The sequence below is a fragment of the Sapajus apella genome, unplaced genomic scaffold (assembly GCF_009761245.1).
Source record: "Sapajus apella isolate SASKATOON/1434 unplaced genomic scaffold, GSC_monkey_1.0 scaffold20, whole genome shotgun sequence".
Taxonomy (NCBI): domain Eukaryota; kingdom Metazoa; phylum Chordata; class Mammalia; order Primates; family Cebidae; genus Sapajus; species Sapajus apella.
This window is the reverse complement of record NW_022436960.1, coordinates 11,495,130-11,521,850: the sequence shown is the minus strand read 5'-3', so window position 1 is coordinate 11,521,850 and position 26,721 is coordinate 11,495,130. Positions and strand designations below refer to the sequence as shown.

The following is a 26,721-nucleotide window of genomic DNA, read 5'->3' as shown; positions in this document are numbered from 1 at the left end:
GATTAAAATATATATATATATATATATATATATATGGGATCTCAGTTGTATCAATACTTCTCTACCTGAAAGGTCTTTTAAGTGAAAAGGTTTTCTTTTTATTGTTTTATTTACCTAGGATTCTAAGAAACTGAGAAATCATAGCTTTCCCGTAAATTATACATCATACATATATTGTAAGAATATAGAAAATTAGACAAAATGATTAAAAACTGAGTTAAATACATAACCACATATATTAAATTTGGCAATTGAAAGCATTAATAGAATACAGAAATGTGCTAAAATAAAACTGTTGCTTTTAAAAGAAACAATAAAGCCTGTTATTTATTACCTAAAAGCCAGTAAACAGATTTACTTCTTTGGTACCCATTAAAACAGTTGCATTTGCAGAGGATATTTGGGGCAGTGAAACTATATCATAATGATGGATACATACCATCATACACTTATCAAAACCTATAGAATGTATAATACCAAGAGGGAACCCTAATGTAAACCATGAACTTTGGATAATGACGTTTCGGAGCAAGCTCATCGATTGCAACAAATGTACCATTGTGGTGCAGGATACTGACAGAGTGGGAGGCTGTTGAGGGCTTTGTGGGGGAAGAAAGGAAATCTCTATCTTCCTCTCAATTTTTCTGTTAACCTAAAACTGCTCTTTAAAAAAAGTATATTTTTAAAAACAAATTTTAAAAGTTATTTGTCTCAGATTCAAAATATTATCACACAAGGTGATTAATCTTAAAAGTCCATATGAGCATTGACCTATATGCCATTTTCTACAAATCTAAAACAAAAACATTTCAAAATGTTCAGTGGCAGAGAGTACTGGTACCATAAAATCAAGGCGGTAGAAGCAAAGGGGATATAAAATATGGACATTTTGTAGCTTGAGGAGACACCACCTAGGGGAAAGAGAATTAAGTGTTTATTAGGGAAAATGTTAATGATATACATGGAACATAGGGGCTGGAATAAAGAAGACACGCTTAGGTTATAGCAAGGTATACTCCTGGCCTAAAATATCACCATCTGTCTCTGCATGTGTGGGATAAAGAAAGAATGTGGGAAATAAAAGGAAGACTGAGAACACAAAGCACTTACTCTACTTATAGCAAAATTAGTAAAATCTATTACATTTTCTTATCGAATTTTCTACCAGATACATTATATACTGTAATTACAGCCCCCATAAATTGACAAATGTACTGATTTGTCTCTTCTCATTGGTAGCAAATCATAATCATAATCAATAAGTAAAGTGAGATTTTCTAAAATCAGTTGTTATGTCATTAGTCTTTCCAAAAAGCTGTTCTTTTTGGCCACAGCTCTATGGTCAATAAAGGTGAAGTTATTTCCAAATACTGAGTTCTAATGAGTACTGGAAAGAAAACTGTAATAGAAAATATTTGTTACACAGTATAACCCGGTACAGTTATGAAAAAACATGGGAAACTAAAAACAAAGAAGTGATTATCGTAAAAGACTGAATTTGCTATTTAAGCTCATTTAATTCTGAGAATTAGGATGGACCATATGGATGATACTATCATTTTAACTCTAAATGGAACAAATAGTAAAATATTTGAGGGAAGAAAACAGCAAAGTATGTATATTCTGGGTTTCCAATTAAACTTCAACCTTCTGGTGTTTTCTTGCCAAAGAAACTACATCCTGCCAAAATGTAGTTTTCTATTTCTATAGTTTCTTGGAGATAAGTAGCTTACAAAGTGATAATGGGTAAAAAATTATAAAACACAGGGTACAAACTTTCCCCAAATATAGGAAATAGTTGAAATGGTTCAATTCACTTTTACCAAGAGAAAATATACAGCAAGAGGTAAACAGTGGAGCCAAGGCCTAATCAATAATGCCTAGCACTGAAATGACGGTAAAGTCTTCTAAATGTCAATAGTACTAATGGAGACTTGACATACCAGGTTTTCAATATCTAAGTAAAGCTGAAAATACAAAAGCAAAAACATAATATAGAAAGAACTACCTATGGTTGATATTCTCAGACTTTATAATTTATTTAGTCGCCCTAATAATACTGTCCTTTGATTTTACTGCCTGTGCCTCTTGTTGCAGTTTTGAAACATTTCCTTTACTTTGGATATCTGATAAAAAAATTCATTACAGTTTCTTATCAAATTTTCTATCAGATACATTATATACTATAATTATAGCCCCCATAAATTGACAAATGTATTGATTTGTCTCTTCTCATTGGTAGCAAATTAAAATCATAAGTCTTCTAAAAGAATGTCAAGTTCTTCACCAAATTAATGTGTCAAGTCTTCAAGATGGATTTAATTTGTGCCACTTGATAACAACCTTTTCTGGATTTATTATTGTCTCTTTCCACTGGTTCACTGCTTCAATGTTATTACTGTCTTCACTTATCCAAACCTGTAAAGGAACAGTAAGTATAATCGTTTAACTTGACACAATAATAATAACTGAGTTCAGACAGTTACTCTTATTGATGGAAGAAATTTGGAAGTTTGGTTTACATATTTTGAAGTAAACATCTTTCTTTTTTCCAAAAGTCAGTTTGATTTCTCTATTTGTCATTAAATGCTAAAACATTTAACCTGTTTAGTCATTCTCAAGACTAGTTAATAAGGTTCAATTTAATTGAGAAATTCAGGGTGAAATATTACAAAATCATTTCCCCCAGAACAGTTATTAGTGTCCTTTCCTATTCAATAAATCTTGGAGTTCAACTTAAAACTGATCCCAACCACTCAAAAACATTTTTGTAAAGATCAATTAAACTAAGGCTAATCATGATTTAAATTAGATTGGTAAGGAATGTGCATTTTAAAGCACCCTTTACATGAAATAAACTGTGATCTCAATTAAAATCTAATAAACAGTCATTCTTGATTGATAGTAATTTCATAGTACCTACCCTTATGTAACTTCAAGTAATACTACATGTGAATGCATACATAGTATTATGTAAATGTGATATACAATGTCAGACATCACAATAATTATATTATTATGAAGACAAGGAATAAAAAACTTGAATTCTCACCTTACCTCTAGCACTAACAAATTCTTTTACCTTGGAGTTAACTTCTCTGAGATTCAGTTTCTAAGAGATTGGAGCAGGTCATTGGTTTAAACGTTTTTCCTTTTCTTTCTTGGTCTAAAGAACCTTCCTTTCAAATGAAATCTTACAAACAACCCCAGTATATAAAACAGACAACATTAGAGCACTTTCACTGATACAGGGGTGGAGAACTTCACCTTTGGCTACCCCATTATCGTTCCTTCTAAGGCTACCAGATAAGCCATAGGGAGCAGATGACCAGCAAGAACCTTTCCAGAATTACTCTTCTAACTGGAATCTCAATCAAGAGAAAGGAATCACCACAAAAGTTACCATGAAAATCATTTCATGTAAATTTCCCATTCCATTCATACCATCCTATTCCATCCATACCATTAAGTTGAGGCTTGATGATACAGGAAAACTTTAACTGAATTGACTTCATAGGCTTAATGGCATTCAAAAGTATGCTGGTTATATGTATTCTTGAATTCAAGCTCTTTTCCAAATAATAGATGATAAACAAAACAACATTTTTATTATCATTTTAGGTAAAAATATATATTAAGAAGTAAATCGAGGGGCTGATAGCAATCTTTGAAAATTCATATATAATTTGAGGATTTCACTTAGACTGTTAGTAATATCTTGTCAAGTTGAAGCTTTTAAACCAATAATATTGATTTTAGAATTTAAATGTGGTTCAAATAACTGCAATCAAGGTAAAGATAATGGACAGCTACCGCTAGTCTATTCAGAGTAAAGAAACAAGTTCCTAGAGGACTGGCAAATTAGCAAGTGTTACGCTGTTTTACACAAATTGTACTAAGATTTAAAAAATAATTCAGACAGTAGTACTAACTGTCTAAATAATATCACAGCTACTGTTAAAATTGACATGTTCTAGCAATTCAAAACTAACATAACTCAAGTAAAAGCATATAAAAAGTCCCAGTTGAACATTAAATCAAAGATTAAACAGAATAATTTGATACTCAAAGCCTTAAGAGATTTGATTTAAATACTTAATGTTCCCTCCTTCCACAAGTCAGTAGTACTGAAAGTCTGATAAATTCTCATAGTTTTTAAAGTCAAAAAGAATAAGACATATTTAAAGATAAACCTGATTGCTCAGAAATACCAACTATTTTTATTAAAGCAAAAAGTCTGACAAGATTTTATTTTTGTAGCAACACTGAATTTTGATTTATGATGCTGAAGAACTGTACTCTATTCGACTTCAATATTGTCCTGTATTCTCTTTGTTAACTGACTGTTTAAATGCATAGAAAAATACAAGGAAAGATAAAAACTCCCTACTAACCTGGCCCACAAAGTGTTTTCTTCTTACAGAGCTTCGACTGTAAAGCTTAATGAGAAAAACAATTTCTTTTTCACTCTGTATAAGCGGAAAAATCATAGTCTCTCCCCACTTGACTCTTCCATTGGAGGCCTTCAGTAAGCGTGTCTTTTTCTTATAAATTAACTCTCCTGAGCTAAACATTCCCACCTTCACAAAAAAACCTAAAACATAAGAAATACTGGTTTATAAAATGTTATTCCAAACACCTTATAAAGGTGTGTATATATACATCCAAGTTGGAATTTATATCTATAACATTTATTGTAAAAATATAAATAAGTCACTTTTAAATGTTTGATGAGCTACTGCCATAACAGAAAAGAGCTCTAGTTAACTTTATAACTTTGGCATACTTTACTACTGTAACTTTAAATGAACTTAATCTTCTCGTGGCTGAATGCCATGAAAGACTGGAAATGGAGGCATAAACATCAATCAGAGTAAAAGAGTGCACATTGAAAGGATCACACTAAAGAGAGATACCAACTCTTTGGACAGCTGGAGGTACTTATTTCACAATTTTATATAGGTAAAATGCCTTGCTGGAGACTTCAGAAGTATACGCCCACTAGATAAAATCTATACTTTAAATAAATTTGAGATGTAGAACTTCCAGTAATGGTAGAATAGCTTGTATGGACAAACCTTCCCATAAATAACAATTACAAACTTTGAAAAAAATTTAAAAACACTAAAAGCAGAAAGAAATTGGAGGAAGATCAACTTGTAAAAGATGGGAGCTTCACTGGGTAAAATTCAGGTTGATATAGTTTTTCATCTAAGCATACTTCCCTATCTGACTGATGCACAATATCTACAGCTCAAGCAGAAAGTACAGTCTAACTAATTGGAGGTGAGAGAGCTGGGGCTGCCAGGAAAGCATGAAAGTGAACAGAGAACTCCCAGAAAAAGAGGAAGCCACAAAGTGAGGGCTGAGATCTGACCATCAGATAGACAGAATGAAGAGCTGTGGTCATCCTGATGAGCTGTTTAAGGGAAGCCTGCCATAAACTGCATCTGTTGTCCTTGTTTCCTAGACTTAATTGTGTATAGTCCTGATGATTCATTCCAAGTTAGATTTTATTTGCTTATTTTTATTTTAGGGTTTTCCATCTATCTACGTAGGTGACATTAGTCTATAATTACTTTTTGTGTGTGCTATCCATTCTGTTTCGGTATCAAGAATATGCTGACCTCACAAAATTACTTTTTCCACCTTCTTTTTATGCTTCAGAACAGCTTATATACAATAGAAATTTTATGTTCCTTGAAAGTTTGGTAGAATCTTCCAGTACAATTACCTTGGCCTAGTGCTTTTATTAGAGGCAGTTCTTTAACTACCTTTTCATGGTTATTCTTTTACTCAGATTTTCTTCCTTATATATGATAGAATCTCTTCTGAATTTGAAATTATATTCCCTTCATTGTTCAGAATCTCATTCTTGTTTTCTCTGTTTTTTCACTTGAACCTGCTATAGATTTGTCTCTTTTAATGATTCAAAGAAACGGCTTTTTGTTGTATTAATTATGCCTGTGTTTGTCTCCATATTTGTCATCTTCAACTTCAGCTTTAATACCTTACTTCTAATTTCTTTGAGTTTGTTGTTTTTCTAGCTTCTTGAATTGAATGCTCAGTTTCATTTATTTTTAGTCTTTCTAGTTACAGTGAACATGCATTGCTCTTGCCTGTCCCCAGATAGTTCTCTTCCTTTTGTAAGGAAAAGGGACACTCCTCCCTCACTCAAGTCTCCAGGACTAGACAACCAAAGTATCACAACCCTTCGTTGTACACAAAACACAGGGAGGGAAAAGTGTTTCTAGGTTTGTTTTTGGTATTTTTGGTTTACATATATGTATATATTTTTTACAATTAAGTTTCCAGTTAGCAGGGCATTCCAGAAAGGGCACAGCCCTAGAAAGAGGATAAATTATTTCAGGTGGAAAAATATAACTGAGAATCCTCTAGACATTCAACCTGTATGAACTGCTGAGATAAACAAAAAACAGTATCAAAGGCAGACAGGTCATAACCCGATAACACTCAAGAGACCACTGTGTTAAGGTAGACACAATGGCTAAAATTTAAAATCTTTTAATTTTAAATTAAAAGTAACTAAGTTAAATAATAAAAGTTACTAAGATTTTAATCACCATTGTAAGAAATGTAAATACTTTCTATTATCAATACTTTCTGAAGATTCTCCTTCGAACAATTGATATACTTACTCAAAGGCAGAGGTGTTGATGAGCTTGGAAGGTACTGTGCCTCAAGAATTTGTAACTGAATTCTGCTATTTACTGCTTGAAAACAAGTCCCCAATTCAAGTTCTGCATGGCAAACCTGCATGTCAAAAAAGCGTCATTTGGTAGCTGAGAATAATGTTTTTGGGATGATTCAAAAATTCAAAGATAAAGGGCTAAGTTTAGAAATTTTGAAAGTATTCCTTTCTAACGATATTCAAAACTATCAGTTACAAGAGAAAGTTAAGAAAATAAATATCATGAGTTCTTTAGAGTACTCATTTGCATGGATTCTAAAAATACAGGTTATATCTATGTACTGAAATTTCAAAATCAGTGACGCCCAAAGCCAATTCAAATTAAAAACAAATTAAATTCATAAGCAGTATCACTGGAGAAAATGCCGGTGAAGTTTATACAAAAGGAACACACTTTCAAAAGAACTAAACGTAGTCAAATTATTTTTAAAGAACACATGAAATATGATTAAAAAGTTATCTATGAAAATCATCATTTTTTTTCTAATTATGGAGATCAGAGTAGGTGCTACCAAAATCAGAAGACAGGGTTATAGCAATAAATAGTTCTGTGGATTAAGGGTTGAATTACTACGCTGAATGGAAGCAAGCTAAAGAAAGTTGGCAAGAAAGAAGCTAGTCAAAGGGATGAGGCAGTAAATAATAAGGAAAAGATCAAAGAAAACCTGAGGCAAACAGTACAATGAATAAGACTTAGAGAAGAGGAAAAATTAAAATGTGTTCTTCAGTACTGCTGAACAACAGCAGAAGAAAGGTGGTCGGTAAAATACAACACAAGCTAGACTACTTAGGTGGATTCCAAGGTCCTTGGACTGAACAATAAAAGTGAGAAACACAAGGTTGCCCAAACACAAAAATACTATTGTTTCCATGCTGAAAAGAGTAAGAATAGGAATAAAGTAGGAACACAATGTTTACAGATCATACTAGGACTCAGCATAGGCAGACACAAAAGTCTTTGCTGGTATTGATTCCAGTAAAGTTATAGAACAATTGAATGACACTTGATGAAGACATTTATATTTTATATTGCTCAATATTCCCCAATAGCTGGCTCATGGCTCAACCTTTCCATATATATGACACTGACTAAAGTTTGATGTTTTCTTAAAATATGATTCTGTATTTTAAATTAGTTATGCCATAAGAAATGAAAAGATAGAAAATGAAAAGTGAATTGCTTAACAAGTATAAACAACTGTTGGAATATAATTTCCCCTGGAAAGGTCTAAATTGATGATAAAACTTGTTATTTGGCAACAAATACTGATTTCTAATAAATAAGTGAATTTACTGCTTTTGATTGTAATCAAAATGAGACGGAACTAACAACTTTTCACATGAACTAATTTGGTAGCCATAAAAAAACACTTTGCAGATTAAAAAAAATTGCTGTCCTTGGCATTTAAAAAACACATTTTAAAAGACACAATCACACTCTTTATAAAACACAAGGAAAACCATGGTTTAAATTTTTTGTTATTTTTTTCATTATGGTTTTATACCCACAATGTAATAACACTTATGAAAACATGTAAAGGTGGTAAAACTTCTCTTACTGTTACACAATTGTAGAGTTCACTGTCATAAAATAGAGCACCATTTGGCAATAGGCTTACCATTTCCCACTTGCCAAGGTTATTTCACAAATTCAATTCATGTTCCAGGACAATGATTCAGATCAAGAAAAACCATTTAAAGATTTAACCTATTTAAATCTCATAATAACCAAAAAATTAAAATTTCAATCAATTAGCAGGTATGTACTAACTGAATTTAATAAGCACAAAACTGCTCCTGAATAACGTATCCTTTTATTCAGAAAAGAAAACATTATTAGCCTTCCTGGAAGGGCTGAAATGCAATGTTGAGCACCATTAGAACATCATGATCTGGTGATGTTTGATAATATCTTCTTGGGGGGACAATACACAGTAGAGTTAAGAGAGCTGGCTTTGGAATCAGACTGCCTCCATTCAAATCCTGACTCTCCAACTACTGGCTGTGTGACCTCAGGCAAGTGTTCCCCTGATCTCCACAACAGAGATAAAGAGCAACAGGGTCATAATTTTACTGTGACCATTAGATCACTTAGCACTAAGGCAGCCATAAGATAAATCTCTATAAATAACAGCTATTTCTTCAGGAAAACATATTTCTTCCACATTATTCAACACATAAATTTGAGATCTGAAGTAACTATTTACATTACTATTTGTCAAGGTCAAGAACTCTTTATTGAGTAAAATATTAGGTCTACCCGAAAGTTATACTGTTCATTGTGAAACACTGTGTGGATGGGTAAGTCCGGCTCTTTGAACAACGCAAGTACAATATTTATTTTTCCCTTCAACACATTAAAACAAAGCAAACTATTCTTGCTTTAAACAATAATATAAAGCATGCACACTTGCTAACATAAACTCACTGGTCTAGTATAGCCCACACACTCTTCTTTCAGGGCATCACTCTATAACCCTAGCACCTGGCATTCAGAAAATATGCAAATATTTATAAGATCTCTGATACATGAAATATGATTTAGTAGAAATTTAGCCATAATTATTCATTCATATTCTCCAATGCAGATTATAATGCTTCAATTTCCCCAGAAAATACTTTCCCTGAGTTCTCACATACTCTGTCTTTAAAACTTTTTTTTTTTTTTGAGACAGAGTCTTGCTTTGTTGCCAGGCACCAGGCTGGAGTGTAGTGGTGCAATCTCGGCTCACTGCAACCTCTGCCTCCCGGGTTCAAACAATTCTCCTGCCTCAGCCTCTTGAGTAGCTGGGATTACAGGTGCGCGCCACCAGGCACAGCTGATTTTTGTATTTTTTAGTAGAGATGTGGTTTCACCATGTTGGCTAGGATGGTCTCAATCTCTTGACCTCGTGATCCCTGCCTCGGCCTCCCAAAGTGCTGGGATTACAGGCATGACCCACTGCGCCTGGCCGTCTTTAAAATTTTAATATATGAATTATCTATTTGAATAGTGAATTTGTGCCTTCTGTAAACTATGGCTGCAGATTACTATCTACTAAGCTAGTGTCAAAAATGGCAATGACAAACTCCCGTCACAGTTACAGAACAGCACACTGGGGGTTGAGCTAAAGAATAATAGGCAAGGCTAGGCACAGTGGCTCACACCAGTAATCCCAGTGCTGTGGGAGGTTGAGGCAGGAGGATTGTTTGAACTCAGGAGTCTGAGACCAGCATGGGCAATCTAGCGAGACCCATCATCTCTCCTAAAAATTAGCTGGGCATGGTGTGTGCCTGTACTCCTAGCTAGTCAGGAGGCTGAGGTGGGAGGATTGCTTGAGCTGGGAGATGGAGGAGGTAGTAAGCTGTGATTGCACACTGCACTCCATGCTGGGTGACATAGCTTTCTTTCTTCCTCAAAGGAAAAAAAAAGGAAAGAAAGGATAATGAAAGGAAAGAGAAGAGGCGAGGAGAGGGGAGAGGAGAGGGAAAGAGAAGAGAAAAGAAAAGAAAAAGAAAAAGGAAGAGGAAGAGAAGAGAAAGAAAAGAAAGTTACAAATGCTTCTACCGCATGTCCCCCCAAATTCTAATTTTTGATAGTTTATGTATAGGCATTTTTTATGGGCAGTTTTTTTTAAAGCTCCCAGATGATTCTCATGTGTACCCAGAGTTAAGAAGCACTTCCAGTCACCTTAAATATTTTTGGAAACAGGTGAAATATAAATCTCATATAAATTTAAAATCACATATAGGTTTGACCTTATAAAAACTTATGACAGACTTTTATAAATATCAGCCTAACATTCAATTTATACAATTGAATTAGAAATTCCTAAACAATTTAAAAACAATGTTCAGCTGGCTGAGAGAAGCAAAGAGCAGATCCCATCAGCACTATTAAGTAATAAAGCTTGTTACCAAAAAAAAAAAAAAAAAAAAAAAATCAGCTGTAAAAACTTCTAATCAATTTATGAGCAGCTGTATAGCCTACTCCTGGTTAAAACAACTTTTCTAGTCTATTTCAGGGCAATTTCTTTTTTTTTTTTTTTTTTTTTTTTTTCTTGAGACGGAGTTTCGCTCTTGTTACCCAGGCTGGAGTGCAATGGCGCGATCTCGGCTCACCGAAACCTCTGTCTCCTGGGTTCAGGCAATTCTCCTGCCTCAGCCTCCTGAGTAGCTGGGATTACAGGCACGTGCCACCATGCCCAGCTAATGTTTTGTATTTTTAGTAGAGATGGGGTTTCACCATGTTGACCAGGATGGTCTCAATCTCTTGACCTCGTGATCCACCCGCCTCGGCCTCCCAAAGTGCTGGGATTACAGGCTTGAGCCACCGCGCCCAGCCCTATTTCAGGGCAATTTCTGATTGAGTTTGGAACTTACAATTCTTCCTTGTTTTTCCTAAGTTATCAGCTACTTAAGAAAAACTGAAAATAAAGTTATTCATACTTCAGAGTTATTTTCCCTGAAGTATAAAACATTAATAAGAAAGGTGCTAGAAGGTAACCCAGAGGTTATTTTCCAATGGAGAAACAAAACAGTTCTGTTAATCTTTTATCAATAATTTCTAAAATATTATTTGAAAATAATAATAATATTGCTATTTGAGAGCCTTCCAGATCCTCTAATGTGCTATTCCAGTTATCTTCCAACAAACAAAAACCCATCCACTAAGTAATTCTAAAAGTATGAAATACTCTTAACGTAACATACTATTACCACTTACTGAAATTTTTGAAGGTGGTGTTATATCCAAAGAGTAATCCATTTCCTGTGTGCTAAGGGTTCTGAGTGATAGTGAGCATTCTCCAATGGTTTTCTTCCTGGGAGTCTGGGTTTGAATCTTAAATACAAGCCCTGCAGTTTGTAGGCTTTGAAGTTTAATAGCAAATACAAATGTTTCCATAAATTCAATAGCCTTTAAAAAAAACAACAAGAAAATATAAAACATATAAATAAAAGGCTGATATGCCAGTACAAAACAATATTTTATTTTATATTTAGGAAAGGTATATTTAATTCTTTTTACAACAAAAAAAATCTTTTTAATGTGAATGAAAATAAGAATGGCAATGACTCATTTTTCTAGAGTTTATCCTGGATACAACCTCTCTTAATTTCACAAATCATCCTTTAAATTCTTTAGAAATTCAGGTCAACATCAACACATGCTCACCAGAATACAGCTTTTTCCCCTTTTGAATATTAGATTGTTTTTCCATCTTTGGTCCTGGCATCTTTCCTGTCATCATCACAATTCTTCAACAGTTCAGGAGAGTGATTCAAGAATCTCATATGCAAGCACTCTCTGTTCACAATATCTAACTTGTTCACATAAAGAGACTTAAATTATTTCTTTAAAGGAGTTATTTTTTTGTCTAATGAATCTTCCCGTCTATCTTAGGCTTCAGTTTCTCTTTTGGTGACATTTATTCACCCTTTCCAATCTGAAAATCAAACTCCTTGATATAGAAAATGAAGGAAAATGAGTTTAAAATTATACCTTCTCTCCTAAGCAACCACCTCAGTCAGCAAGACTGTGTTTTCCAGCCTCAGAATATTTTTAAATGCTCTTGCTACTTTTAATATTTTTAAATCCTTGGCTTACCATGGGCTAACATGTTTTTGACACTAGACTGTTCTTTGCCATACACTTCCTTCTTTCCATCTTTAAAGCATCCATTTAGAAAGGAGCTTTTTTTTCCTTTTGAAAAGGCCAGATATCTGGGCAAATAGCATAAACATTTTGAATACAGGCATACCTTATTTTACTGTACTTTGCTTTAATGTGCTTCACAGATTTACAGTTTTTACAAAGTGAAGGTTCATGGCAACACTGTGTTGGGTAAATCAGTGTCATTTTTCCAACAGCACGTGATCACTTCATGTGTATGTCACATTTTGGTAATTCTCACAATAGTTCAAACTGTTTCATTATTATTATATCTGTTATGGTGGCCTGTGATCAGTGATCTTTGATATTACTATTGTAATTGTTCTGGAGCGCCATGGATCATACCTATATAAGATGGGCAACTTATAAATGTGTGTGTTCTGACTGTTCCAGCAACCAACTGTTTCATTTCCCTCCCTCTCCTCAGGCCTCACTGTTTCCTGAGACACAACAATATTGAAATTAGACCAATAAACCTAAAACGCCTCTAAGTGTTCAAGTGAAAGGAAGAAATATACCTCAACTGCCTAAGCTTAGTGAGGAAGATGTTGAAAGCCGAGGCAGACCAAAAGATAGGCCTTTTGCACTGCTTAGTCAAGTTGTGAATGCAAAGGGAAAACTATTGAAGGAAATTAAATGTGAACACACAAATAAAAGTAAAACAGCCTTATTTCTGATATAGAGAAAGTTTCATTTGTCTGGATAGAAAATCAAATCAGCCACAACATTCCCTTAAGCCAAAACCTGATCCAGAGCAAGGTCCTAACTCGAGATGTGAGGAAGCTGAAGAAGAAAAACTGAAAGCTAGCAGAGGTTGGTTCTTGAGGTTTAAGGAAAGAAACAGTCTCCAAAACATAAAAGTGCACGCTGAAGCACGAAGTGCTAATGCAGAAGCTGCAGCAAGTTATCCAGAAGATCTAGTTAAGAAGGTGGCTACATTCAAGAACAGATCTTCAATGTAGACAAAAGAGCCTTCTGCTGGAAGAAGATGCCATCTAGGACTTTCACAGTTACAGAGACGTCAATGCCTGGCTTCAATGCTTCAAAGAACAGGCTAACTCTCTTGTCAGGGGCTAATGCAATCAGTCACTTTGAGTTGAAGCCAACATTCACTTATCATTTTGAAAATCCTAGGGCCCTTAAGTATTATGCTAAGTTAACTCTGCCTGTGCTCTATAAATGGAACAACGCCTGGATTATGGCATATCTGTTTACAGAATAGTTCACTAAATATTTTTAGTCTACCATTGGGATCTACTGCTAAAAAAAAAGATTCCTTTCAAAACATTATTGCTCATTGACAATGCACTTAGTTACCCAAGAGCCCTGACAGAGATGTATAAGGAGATGAATGTTATTTTCATGTCTACTAACACATCCATTCTGCTTCCCATGGATCAAGGAGTAATTTCAACTTTCAAGTGTTATTACTTAAAAAATAAATTTTGTAAGGCTATGGCTGCCATAGACAGTGATTCTTCTGATGGACCTAGGCAAAAGCAATTGAAAACCTTCTAGAAAGGGTTCACCATTTTAGATGCCAATAAGAAAATTCATGAGGCATGAAAGGAGGTCAAAAAAAATTACGTTAGCATGAATCTGGAAGTTTATTCTAACCCTCATGGCTGACTTTGAGGGATTCAAGATTTCTGCAGAGGAAGTAATTGCAGATGTGGTAGAAACAGCAAGAGAACTAGAAATAGATCCTGAAGAAGCAGTTGAATTGCTGCCATCTCAAGATAATATGAACAGATAAGGAGTTGCTTCTTATACATGAGAAAAGTAGTTTCTGGAGACAGAATCTACTCCTGGTAAAGATGCTATGAATATTGTTGAAATGAAAACAAAGGATTTCAAATACTCCATAAACTTAGTTGATAAAGCAAGAGTAGCGTTTGAGAGGATAGATTTTAATTTTGAAAGAAGTTCTGTGGATAAAATTCTATCAAACAGCATCACATACTACAGGAAACCTTTTTGTGAAAGGAAGAGTCAATAGATGTGGTGAACTTCGAGTTGTCTTAAGAAATTGCCACAGCCACCTCAACCTTCACCAACCACCACCCTGATCATTCAGCAACCATCAACATCAAGGCAAAACCTTCTACCAGCAAAAAGATTACAACTTGCTGAAGACTCAGATGATCATTAGCATTTTTTTTTTAGCAATAAAGCATTTTAAATTAAGGCATGTAGCTTACTTTTTTAGACATAATGCTATCACACTCTTAATGGACTACAGTATAAAGGTAACTTCTGTATGCACTGGGAAACTAAAAAACTCATGTGACCTGCTGTATTGCAATGTTCATTTTGGTGTGGTGGTCTGGAACTGAACCTACAGTATCTCCAGGGTATTCCTATACTGTGCCCAAATTGTTGCTCTTGTTGTAATAGCTTATGTCTATCTTTACAGCCAGAATTATCTGTCTGAGAGTCTCACAACTACTGAGCTATCTTTTTCTTGTAGAGTCTCAAGCCATAGAATAACACCAGTATATATTACACATAAAATGTTTAATGAGCTTACAAATTAAGCAAGTGTGATGCTTCATTTCACACTTTCCACATTTTGCCAAATAGAAGTCTCCCAAACAACTTTATGTATAATAATAAAATTGTAAAATGAAAGATGCCATATAAGTTTCAATATGACAACATTTTTACCTAAGTTAAATTAGTTTTATTTGAAAATCAAAAAGTAAAACTGTGTAATTCAGAAAGTATTCATTTATGAGTGTCAAGGTTATGAGTTAAGGTTTATTTCTATCTAGACTTTCGATGATACATATTTTCATAAAGTGAGATCCTAATATATACACACACACATATATACACACATAACACACATACATGCATATATACACATACACACACCCCAATTTTGATCATTGCCTTTTTCATTTATCAAAAATGTTTTTCCAGGTCCTTAAAAACTCTTCCCAAACATTAGTTTTCATAGCTACCTAGTTTTCTATCACATAGTGTTATGGACTAAATTATACCTCCCTAAAAAAGATATGTTGAAATCCTAAGCCACAGCATCTCATAGTGTGAACTCATTTGGAAACAAGGTCACTGCAGATGTGATCAGTGAAGTTAAAAAGAGGTAATAATGAAGTAGGGTGGATCCCTAAGAAGACGGCCATGTGAATACCCAGAACACAGGTATAACACCGTGTGAAGACAGAAGCAGAGACTGGAGTGATCTACAAGCCAGGGAATGTCATGGATTGCTGGCCATTCCAGTAGCTAGAAGAGAGGCATGGAACAGATTCTCCCTCAGAGAAGGAACCAACACTGCTATTTTAATTTTGGACTTTCTCCAAAGCTGAAAGAGAGAAAATTCTGTTGTTGTAAGTCACCCAGTTTGTGGTACAGTACCGTGTTATGGTAGCCCAAGGAAACGAATATACATAGGTACACCATTAGGTTTTTCAGCCATTCCTCTGTAAGACATGTTTAGACTTTTTTCAATTTTTCTTTAAACAAAACTTCTAAGAATATTTTATACATTTTTGTTTGCATTTTAGATTATTTCTACTGAAATAATTTCCAGTTTCAAAGTAGAATTACTGTTTAAAAGTATAAATATTTTAAGGTTTTGACATGTAGTATCAAGATAATTTCAAAGAAGTTGTATGTTCTAGAGAACCCGTAAAATTTTTCCTAATTCTACAAAGAAAGGAAAGAAAGAAGAGAGGAAGAGGCCAGGCACAGTGGCTCAGGCCTATAATCCCAGCACTCTGGGGTAGGTGGATCACGTGGTCAGGACATCGAGCCCATCCTGGCTAACACAGTGAAACCTCGTCTCTACTAAAAATACAAAATATTAGCCAGGCATGGTGGCACGTGCCTGTAGTCCCAGCTACTTGGAAGGCTGAAGCAGGAGGATTGCTTGAAACCTGGAGGCAGAGGTTGCAGTGAGCCAAGATTGCATTACTGCATTCCAGCCCTGGGTGACAGAGCAAGACTCTGTCTCCAAAAAAAAAAAAAAAAGAAAGAGAGGAAGAAAGAAACAGAAAGCAATATGTAATTTCAATTTTTATTTCTATGATTAATAGTGAGAATAAACTTTTTACACGTTTATTAGTCATGTGAATTATCTTATTTTAAAATGACATCTTTGAGAAGATATCTTTTCATTTGCATAGAAAAACAATAATCCTTTAACCTATAACAAATGACAAAAATGAACATGTATTTAAATTAATGTAAAACCTAGGATCTACAAAACCAAACTCAGGATCCTAAGTCCTTCTGTTATACTAATTGGAAGTATTTAAAAGAAATTCATTGTGATTATGAAATTATTTTTCAAAGCCAAAGTGTGTTGGGGGAAAGAGAAGCCAAGATTCATTTCCCTTCACCCAAGAAAAATAAATTGGTTTCTTAGATATTGTTCATCTTCTATGTACTTAAGTGAATAAAATACTCTTTTTAAATGCATCTTAATACTAGACAATGAAATACCAATATTTTTGAGACTCAAAGTTGTCTTGAAAAAGCAACAATTCATAGTTGTAGTTTTCCTAAAACACTTTTTCTGATTTGTCTACATGGATAAAAGTGACAAATATAAGAAAAACAGAAAAGAAATTCAAACAAAAACAGTCACTTACGTTGGAACCCTCCTTGGCTGAAGATTTGAAATGCACTGGTTTGGGCAATGTAAGTATTCCTTTTATAGAAACAGTAGGAGTGTCTCCATAACTAGAGGGCCAACTTAAATCTCTGCACTAAAAATATTAAAAATACAGTTTGAATTTTACAAATGGCTCTGACAATACAAATATTTGATGTATTTCTTGCGTTACTGACTTCAGATAAAAACTATAAAAATAAACTTGTCTACTGAGACCTCATGTTGCATCCACATTAATTTTGAAATATAATATTCTAGATGTCACGTCAATTTCCCTCTTGAGCTTAAAAACACACATACTTCCATCATACTACAGATTTCTTAGATGCTTTATTAAATACTATTTTCTGTAAAAATATTATAGAATTCCAAATTTCAAAGATGGCATTGGCCCATTTCCCAGGAAAGGACAACAGTAAATGTTTACAATGTCTAAATATTCAATTTTATAATAAAAGCTGGTATTAACTATACTAATTTACCTGTAAAACTGTGATCCAGATCTGTTCTACTGAAGAATTATAAAACAATCTCACATTCAGTCTCCCAAAGTCTCTTTCATCTCCTGATAGAGTAATTGTATCTGAATTATAAAAGGACAAAGATGTTTCAAATGCCATGCAATCCTTCTAACCCAATTAAGCTTTGATACAAGCCAATATTAAGAGCACAATTTTAAAATGCTACAATTATTTTTTAAAGTTCACAATCTAATAAGACAAAAATCACACTTCAATGTTTTTATTGAAGCACTAGAGGTAAGATATATACTATAAAAAGCTCTCATGGTTTAAAAACTGAACTCAATTGCAGTGAGGGATTTAAATTAAAACTAGGAAAAATCTTTCCAAATAACATTTATATGGTCTTAATACTGTATTCTTCTGGAGGCTCCTTCACTAGTACACTTTTATACAAACAAAAGATATTCAACTGTTTCACTTCTTAAAAAGCCACACTTGTACCTGAACACTGAGAAATGGACTGTGTGATCTGAGTATCCATATGCTGATAACACTACTGACATAGTTTTATTTAGACTTAGTTTATTATATAAACACAGTAGATTTAATCATCTAGAGTTTTTCACATTACATACACTTTCAAGTTACTATTGAGTAGAAATAATTATCTTAAGAGTATAAAAGTAGAATACTTTATTCCTTACCCAGGCTTCTGTTACTCCCCTGAGAATTTTTCCTTGAAGAACTACTACTGGGTACACTGGACAATGAATCATGTCTCTATAAGTAAAATTATCCTTTAGTCAGAAATTGCATATGAAACCTTAAGGATTCTGATACTTATGCCTCAATAGCCATCCTAGTAACAAACTGCATGCTAACTATTTTGACAGTGTTACAGGTCAGAATTTCCCACTTACAGGTGGTAAAGATGGAAAAAAAGCTTTTGGCATGTGTTAGGGATATCTTCAATATCTTATAAGATAATATACTGGAAAGCCTTTGCTGTTTTTGGTTTGGTTTTATAATACGGAGAATGATATTACTGCTTAAGTTTCATACCTGAGAATATTAATGAAAATGAGAATTTATTTGGAAATACCCTGCTATCAAAAAACTTGTAGAGCAGCAATTATCAAAGCATAGGCCATCTGGACCTGCAGCATCCTTATCATTTGGAATTTGGTAGAAATGCAAATTCAGGCCCTCCTGCAGAGCTAGTGAATTAAAAACTCTGGGGATGAAGCCTGTCATCCTGTGTTTTGACAAGCTCTGCAAACAAGTCTGATGCATGTTAAACACCTGTTGCTATTAAAAAAAAAAAAAAAAAAAAAAAAAACCTATAAAAAGTTAACTCAGCTGAGGATTATCTAGAATATATTTCCATTTCGTAAAACATATGTATATATATACATTCACATGGAAACAAGTCCATGAGTCCATATAACAGTATATTCACATTGCACTTACTCTGAATTATAGGAAATACAGGAATTTGTCTTTTTACTTTACCAACGTCTATTTTCTAATTTTAAATAATCAGTTTACTTGTACTAAAAAAGAAACATTTTTAAAACATCAAAATAATTCTCAATTCCTTTTCAAAACCAGGACACAGTGTTAATATTAGTGAGTAAAGTCCTACATCTCAAAATAAATATAATTTTTAACAACTAGCTGGCTATATTCAATAAGGAAAGTTAAACTAATAAGCACTTTTAATTATGCCATTTTAAATAACAACTGTTTTAAGATTCCCTGAGAGCATACCAACTGAGATATATTTATTTTAAAAAATTTATTGAAAAAAGAAAAACTACTGCCTTTCAGCAATCAAATAACAGTTTCCTAAAATAATGTACATGGGAAATATCAAGTATTTATTCCTTAGGTATCAGAATAGATACAGATATCAGAATAGATTCCTAATATAATTCATACATTTCTGAATTTTTAATTTGAAAACAAATTATCACAGATAATTAAATTTATATGATTAATTTACCTGGATAAATCGCTGAGATGAACTTGTAAGGTCAAACATAGATTTGCTTAGCCCAGGAGAACCGGGATGTTTGTTGGTCCTTAAATCACAAACTAGACAGGGATTTGAGAAAAGTATATATTTTTAAGAAACACTAGAATTCTATTTAATTACCATGAACTAAATCTCTGCAGCAATACATCATGAATATTATGTGTTAATCTACAGAAGAGATAAAGCCTTCTAATAAAAATTTTTAACTTAAAAAAATGTTTTTCTATTATTTTATTTTTGTTTGAAACAAATCAACAAAAATCAAACAACACATTTTCACATCTACATCAAATACCAAACAGGGAAAATTTACCCTTTACTTTACATTCCCCATTCCTTGATCCAATAAATATAATCTAAGAGTAAATACTCTGTACTAAGTGTAATGTAACTATTTATTATTAATAAGCATGTATTACTTAAAAAAAATCAATACTGAATCCCATGTGCTCCTATATTTCTGGTCTGTATTTTTAGTTTCCCTCCTACACTGCAAGATCTGTGAAGAAAGGAGCTTTGTGTGCCAATTGTATATTCTAGCACAGGAGTGAATGCAAGGCAGGCCCTTAAATAAGTATTTCTTCTTTATTTTCAGTACCTCACCCTAAATTCAGTGGTTGATTTACACACACACACACACACAAACACACACACACACACACCCCTGAAAAACTGAGAATTTTGTGAATCACAGACATACATGGTAGACTATAATTCAGAGTCTCAAATATGAAAATTAAAAAGTTCTATAATCATTTAAGCAGTTTGTTTATATTTCTAATCATACCATGAGTTCTAAATTCATCAGTTTAATTGAATACAGAAAAAAATGGAAAAAAAATATTATATTTAGTACAACGTATCTATGTTGTGGAATTTATGAACAGACAGATGACAAATGAAATGTATGCAAAATAATCTGGGCTGGTGCAGTGGCTCAGGCCTGTAATCCCAGCAATTTGGGAGGCCAAGGTAGGAGGACTGCTTCAGCCCAGGAGTTCAAGCCCAACCTGGGCAACATGGTGAAACCCCATCTCTACAAAAAATATTTAAAAATTAGTTAGCTGTGGTGGCACGTGCCTATAGTCACAGCTTCTGGTGACGGGGGAGCTGAGATGTGAGTGTCACTGGAGCCTGGGAGGTTGATGCTGCAGTGAGCTGAGATCACACCACTGCACTCCGACCTGGGCAGCAAAGTGAGACTCTGTCTTAAAACAACAACAACAAAAAGGAAAAAATACTCTGAAAACAAAACTTCTTTCTATTTTATTTTATTTTTTTCCTCTTGTACCTGGTATGCAGCTTACTTCTTTTTCTTTTATTATATGTATTCATTGTAAACAGCATAATGTTTTAAAGTACATATATACTGCAGAATGATTAAATCTAGCTAATTTACAAATGTATTATCTCACAGTTATCACTTTTGAATAACAAAGTGTTTTAAGAACACCTAACATCCACTCTTCTAGCACTTTTCAAGAATATATCATAATTAACTACAGTTCCCATGTTGTACAAAAAAAAATCTCTTGAACCAAAACTTCTTTCAAAAAAGGAAAATTAAATGGAATTTAGAACTACCAACAGATATAACTCATTAATCTTTCAATTTTTATGTTAGACATTAACACTACAGAGATGTCATAATGTTTATCACATTTATGAAGCTTGCTTTTATTCTTATTTTTAAATTGCTTTTAATAGTAAGAATCATTTATTCCCAGATCTTAGATTTGATTTCTAAATTTCTTAAAGAGAAACACAAAGAGGAAAAGCACAAAAAATTTTCATACCTGATCCATACAGTCTCGTCACTTCTGAACGGGGAGGAAAGCGTCGACTCAAATCAGGTGAAATGTGCTGACACATATAGAATGGGTTATACACATCATAGCTAGGTCCATGCTGGGATGAACTGGAAAGTTCTACCTTTCGATCTCCAAAAGATGCTCTGGCAGATCCTGAAAGCAAATGTTTCTAAAATTTTAAAACATCCTTTTCTTGTAGTTAGTAGCCAACGACTGGTATACCCAGGGCAAAAGAAAAAATATTTTGTCTCAACTAATACTAAATTACATGCCTTTGAGATCTAAAAATATTAGCACATATTAATGGAGTTCTGTGTGAAGTATTATGCTAGGGGTCAACCATGAAGCCTGCACTTAGAACAGTTTGGTAAATTTCTGGCATTTTTCTTTGCCCCACAGACAATTCTGTGTTTTGTGATCTGAGTTTCCTCTTATTTTTCTACTTATATATAGAACATCTTTTAGATTACAAGATTTTGGGGGGAGATATATCCTTTACAACAAGACATAGAACATGTATTAAAACTGACCACATGCTGAGATACACCAAGAAAGTCTCAAATTTGAAAGGATTGAAATCATACAAAGTACATTTACTTACTACAATGCAATTAAGCTGGAAATCAAATAGCAAAAATAAAAATAAAAAAATTTACATGAAAACACTAAAGACCAAGAATAACCAAAAGCTTAATCTTTAAGAAGAAAAATAAGACTGAAAGATTTGCTCTACTGGGTACTAGGAATATAATACTGGTAAGTGACAGAAAAAGTGATCAATGCCAAAGAAGAGAAGGCCCAGAAACAGATACCCATTTCATGAACACTTAATTTATAATTATGGTGGCACTGCACAAAAGGATGATCTTTTCACTAAAAGGTGATAAGACAACTGGATATCAATAGGAAAAAAAAGCCTACATTCAACCAAACATATTCACAAAAAATTAGTTCCATGAAGACTGTAAATCTGAATTAAATGTTAAAGGCAAACCAATAAAGTTTCTATATTCAGGTTAACTTATAAGAAAGTTTCCATGACCTTAGGACAGGGAAGCACTTCTTAAATAGAACATAGAGAGCATTAATTGTAGAAATATATATATATCTTTATACATATTTATATATACTGGGAGGCCTCAGCCTCCTGAGTAGCCGGGATTACAGGCATGAGCCACTGTGCCCAGCCTAATCATAGACATATTTTAATAAACTGAACTACACTAAAATTTAACATTTCCATCTGTCAAAGACTATTTAAGGTAACCTGCAGAGTGAAAGAAGGTATGTGCAACAAGCATAACTGACAAAGGGCTCGTAACCAGGCCCAACCCTGCTTAGCTTCCAAGATCAGATGAGATCAGGTGCATTCAGGGTGGTATGGCCATAAAGGGCTCATATCCAGAATACATGAGGAATGCCCACAAATCAATAAGAAAAAAACAGACGAGACTATGTATAAACTGGCTTAAGATCTTAACAGGCACTTCAGAAGACAGACTATCAATCTCATTAATCATGACGAAAAAATAAGTTGAAAACGCATGGAAATACCACAATATACTCAATAGAATAGTTAAAAGTAAAAAGACTGATAATACCAAGTGTTGGCAAGAAAGTAGAGGAATGTAAACAATCATACTATGCTAGTGGAAATATAAATTGATATAATCACTAATGGAAAAGAGTTTGGCAATTTCTACTAAAACTAAAGATATTTACATTCTATGACCCAACAAGCCATTCTGAACATATACACAACTGAAATGCTTGTACATGTGCACCAAGAGCTATGCATAAGAATGTTCATAAGTATTATTACCCATAATAGCCAAAAATTGGAAAAATCTCAAAATCTCATCAACAGTAAAATAAATAGTGGTATATACTTACTACATAAAAAGACCTTATAGTATGCTATACAGAAACACTACTATACACCATGCCATTTAGAATACAGAACAAAGTGTTATATACACTTACTGTACAGATATAAAAACAAACTAAAACTGACAATTACTTGAATGAATCTCAAAAACATAATGTTGAATGAGAAAACCCATAAACAAAAGAATACAGACTGAATAAATTGTTTATTTGATATAAAGTTCAGAAAACAGAAAAAATTAAACTACAATATTCAGGGATGTGTGCTTAGGTGGTAAGAAGTAAGAAAAGCAAGAGAGTTATGATTATAACAATCCTAGTACTAAACATTCTAGGGTGACTGAAAGGCAAAGAAATGGAGAGGAGCTTTGGGGTTACTAATAATACTCTATTTCTTTACCTAGGTGGTACCTATACAAGTGTTCTGCTTTGTAATAAATCACTGAGCTTTATGTTTCTGCTTTGTGCAGTTTTCTATGTGTATTAGAGTTCATAATTTTAAAAGGATAAAATATGGGTCAAATTCATTTCAACGTTAATAATTATGCTGGGAATAATATATAGACATAAGCTAAATTCTTCAAAGGTTTAAATTATAGTAATTCTCCGTATAACAACATTGTGGCCAACTAGGGACCACATATACAACAGTGGTTACATAAACATATAATGGAACTGAAAAGTTCCTAACGTCTAGTGACATCACAATGATCGTCATCAAGATGTGTAGGCCTAGTATAGTGCGGATGTTTGTGTCTAAGTTTTTAACAAAAATGTTTAAGAAGTTAAAAAAAAAGTTTTTAATAGAAAAAAGCTTATAAAGATATAAAGAAAATACTTTTGTATAGCTGCACATTGTGTTTGTTTAACCCAAGTATTATTACAAAAGAGTCAAAAACTTTAAAAATAGTTGTTTATAAAGTTAAAAAGTTATAGTAAGCTAAGATTTACTACTGAAGAAACACAAATATGTTTAACAAATTTAGTATATCCTAAGTGTACAGTGTTTATAAAATCCACAGTAGTATACAGTAATGTCCTAGTCTTCACATTCACTCACTACTCACTCACTGACTCACCCAAAGCAACTTATAGCCCTGAAAGCTCCATTCATGGTAAATGCCCTATACAGGTGTGATATGGTTTGGCTGTGCCCCCATCCAAATCTCATCTTCAGTTGTAGCTTCCATAATACTCCTGTGTTGTGGGAGAGAACTGGTGGCAGATAATTGAATCATAGGGGCAGTTTCCCCCATACTGTACTTCTAGTAGTGAATAAGTCTCAAGAGATCTGAAGGTTTTATAAGGGTTTTCCCCTTTTGCTTGGCTCTCATTCTCTCTTGCCCGCCACCATATAAGACACGTCTTTCTCCTTCCATCATGATTGTGAGGCCTCCCCAGCTGCATGGAACTGTGAATCCATTAAGCTCTTTTTTTTTTTCTTTTATAAATTACCCAATCTCAGGTATGTCTTTATCAGCAGCATGAAAATAAACTAATATACTACATTGGTACCAGGAGTGGGGTGTTGCTGTAAAGATACCCAAAAATGTGGAAGCAGCTTTGGATCTGGGTAACAAGCAGAGGTTGGAACAGTTTGGAGGGCTCAGAAGAAGACAGGAAGATGTGGCAAAGTTAGAAACTTCTTAGAAACTTGTTGAATGGCTTTGACCAAAATGCTGATAATGACATGGACAATGAAATCCAGGCTGAGGTAGTCTCAGATGCAGATGAGAACTTGTTGGGAACTAGAGTAAAAGTGACTCTTGCTATGTTTTAGCAAAGACACTGGTGGCATTTTGCCCCTGCATAGAGATTTGTGAAACTTTGAACTTGAGGGAGATGATTTAGGGTATCTGGCAGAAGAAATTTCTAAGCAGCAAAGCATTCAAGAGATAACCTGAGTGTTGTTAAAAGCATTCCATTTCAAAAGACAAACAGAGCATAAAAGTTGGAAAAAAGTGCAGACTGACAATGCAATAGGAAAAAAAACACATTTTCTGAGGAGAAATTCAAGCCAGCTGCAGAAATTTGCATAAGTGAAAAGGAGCCAAATGTTAATCATCAAGACGATGGGGGGGGGATTTTCACCAAGATGGCCAAATAGGCACGGCTCTGACATGCAGTTCCCAGTGAGAGTGATGCAGAAGGTAGGTAATCTCTGCATTTCCAACTGAGGTACCAGGTTCATCTCACTGGAACTGGTTAGACAGTGGGTGCAGCCCAAGGAATGCAAGTTGAAGCAGGGTGGGGTATCGCCTCACCTGGGAAGCACAAGGGGCTAGAGAACTCCCTCTTCTAACCAAGGGAAGCCATTAGGGACTTTTTCTGACACTCTGGCTCAGATACTGTATTTTTTCCAGGGTCTTCACAACCTGCAGACCAGGAGATTCCCTTTGGTGCCTACAACACCAGTGCTCCAGGTTTCTAGCACAAAACTGGGTGGCTGTTCTAGCTGCAGCAGTTTTTTGTTTTTTTTTTTCTCATACCCCATTGGCACCTGAAAGGCCAGCGAGACAAAACTGCTTATTCCCCTGAAAAGGGGGCTGAAGCCAGGGGGGAATACCCCCAAGTGATTTGGCTCAGCAGGTGCCACCCCCATGAAGACCAGCAAGCTAAGATCCACTGGCTTGAAATTCTTGCAGCTAGCACAGCTCGAATGTCCCAGGTCGAGCTTGGTGGGGGGATGTCTACTCAGAGAACCCACCCAAAGGTCACCAACTTCAAAGACAAAGGTAGATAAATCCACAAAGATGGTAAGAAACCAGCATAAAAAGACTGAAATCTCCAAAAACCGAAACACCTCTTCTCCTCACAACTCCTCACCAGCAAGGGAACAAAACTGGATGAAGAATGAGTTTGACAAATTGACTGAAGCAGGCTTCAGAAGGTGGGTAATAACAAACTTCTCCAAGCTAAAGGAGCATGTTCTAATCAAATGTAAGAAAGCTAAGAACCTTGAGAAAAGGTTAGACAAAATGCTAACTAGAATAACAAGCGCAGAGAAGAACATAAAACGACTTGATGGAGCTGAAAAACACAGCACGAGAACTTTGTGAAGCATACACAAGTTTCAATAGCTAAATCAATCAAGTGGAAGAAACGATATCAGATATTGAAGACTAATTCAATGAAATAAAGTGAGAAGGCAAGATTAGAGAGAAAAGAGTGAAAAGAAATGAACAAAGCCTCCAAGAAATATGGGATTATGTGAAAAGACCAAATCTATGTTTGATGGGTGTATCTGAATGTGATGGGGAGAATGAAACCAAGTTGGAAAATATTCTTCAGGATATTATTCAGGAGAACTTCCCCAACGTAGCGAGTCAGGCCAACATTCAAATTCAGAAAATACAGAGAACACCACAAAGATATTCCTCAAAAAGGGCAACCCCAAGACACATAATGTCAGATTCACCAGGGTTGAAATGAAGGAAAAAATGCTAAGGGCAGCCAGAGAGAAAGGTCTAGTTACCCACAAAGGAAAGCCCATCATAGCGGATCTCTCAGC

General features: G+C 34.3%; 1 protein-coding gene across 4 annotated transcripts in view; it reads right to left on the bottom strand.

Annotated features, from left to right (window-relative positions):
* Nucleotides 1-297: 297 nt before the first annotated feature.
* Nucleotides 298-26,721, bottom strand: part of TC2N (tandem C2 domains, nuclear) — an 89,615-nt gene continuing 63,191 nt past the window's right edge. For 3 of the 4 annotated variants that reach the window (XM_032287617.1, XM_032287615.1, XM_032287616.1), the window contains exons 4-12: nt 21,309-21,476; nt 19,480-19,571; nt 18,179-18,254; nt 17,493-17,593; nt 16,988-17,104; nt 11,418-11,609; nt 6,660-6,774; nt 4,395-4,594; nt 298-2,418 (exon numbers count right to left, since the gene is read on the bottom strand). In XM_032287617.1, the coding sequence (XP_032143508.1) occupies nt 2,308-2,418; nt 4,395-4,594; nt 6,660-6,774; nt 11,418-11,609; nt 16,988-17,104; nt 17,493-17,593; nt 18,179-18,254; nt 19,480-19,571; nt 21,309-21,476 (1,172 nt within the window). In that variant the 3' untranslated portion in view covers nt 298-2,307. The remainder of the gene's footprint in view (nt 2,419-4,394; nt 4,595-6,659; nt 6,775-11,417; nt 11,610-16,987; nt 17,105-17,492; nt 17,594-18,178; nt 18,255-19,479; nt 19,572-21,308; nt 21,477-26,721) is intronic. The other variant, XM_032287618.1, reaches the window with a different exon arrangement.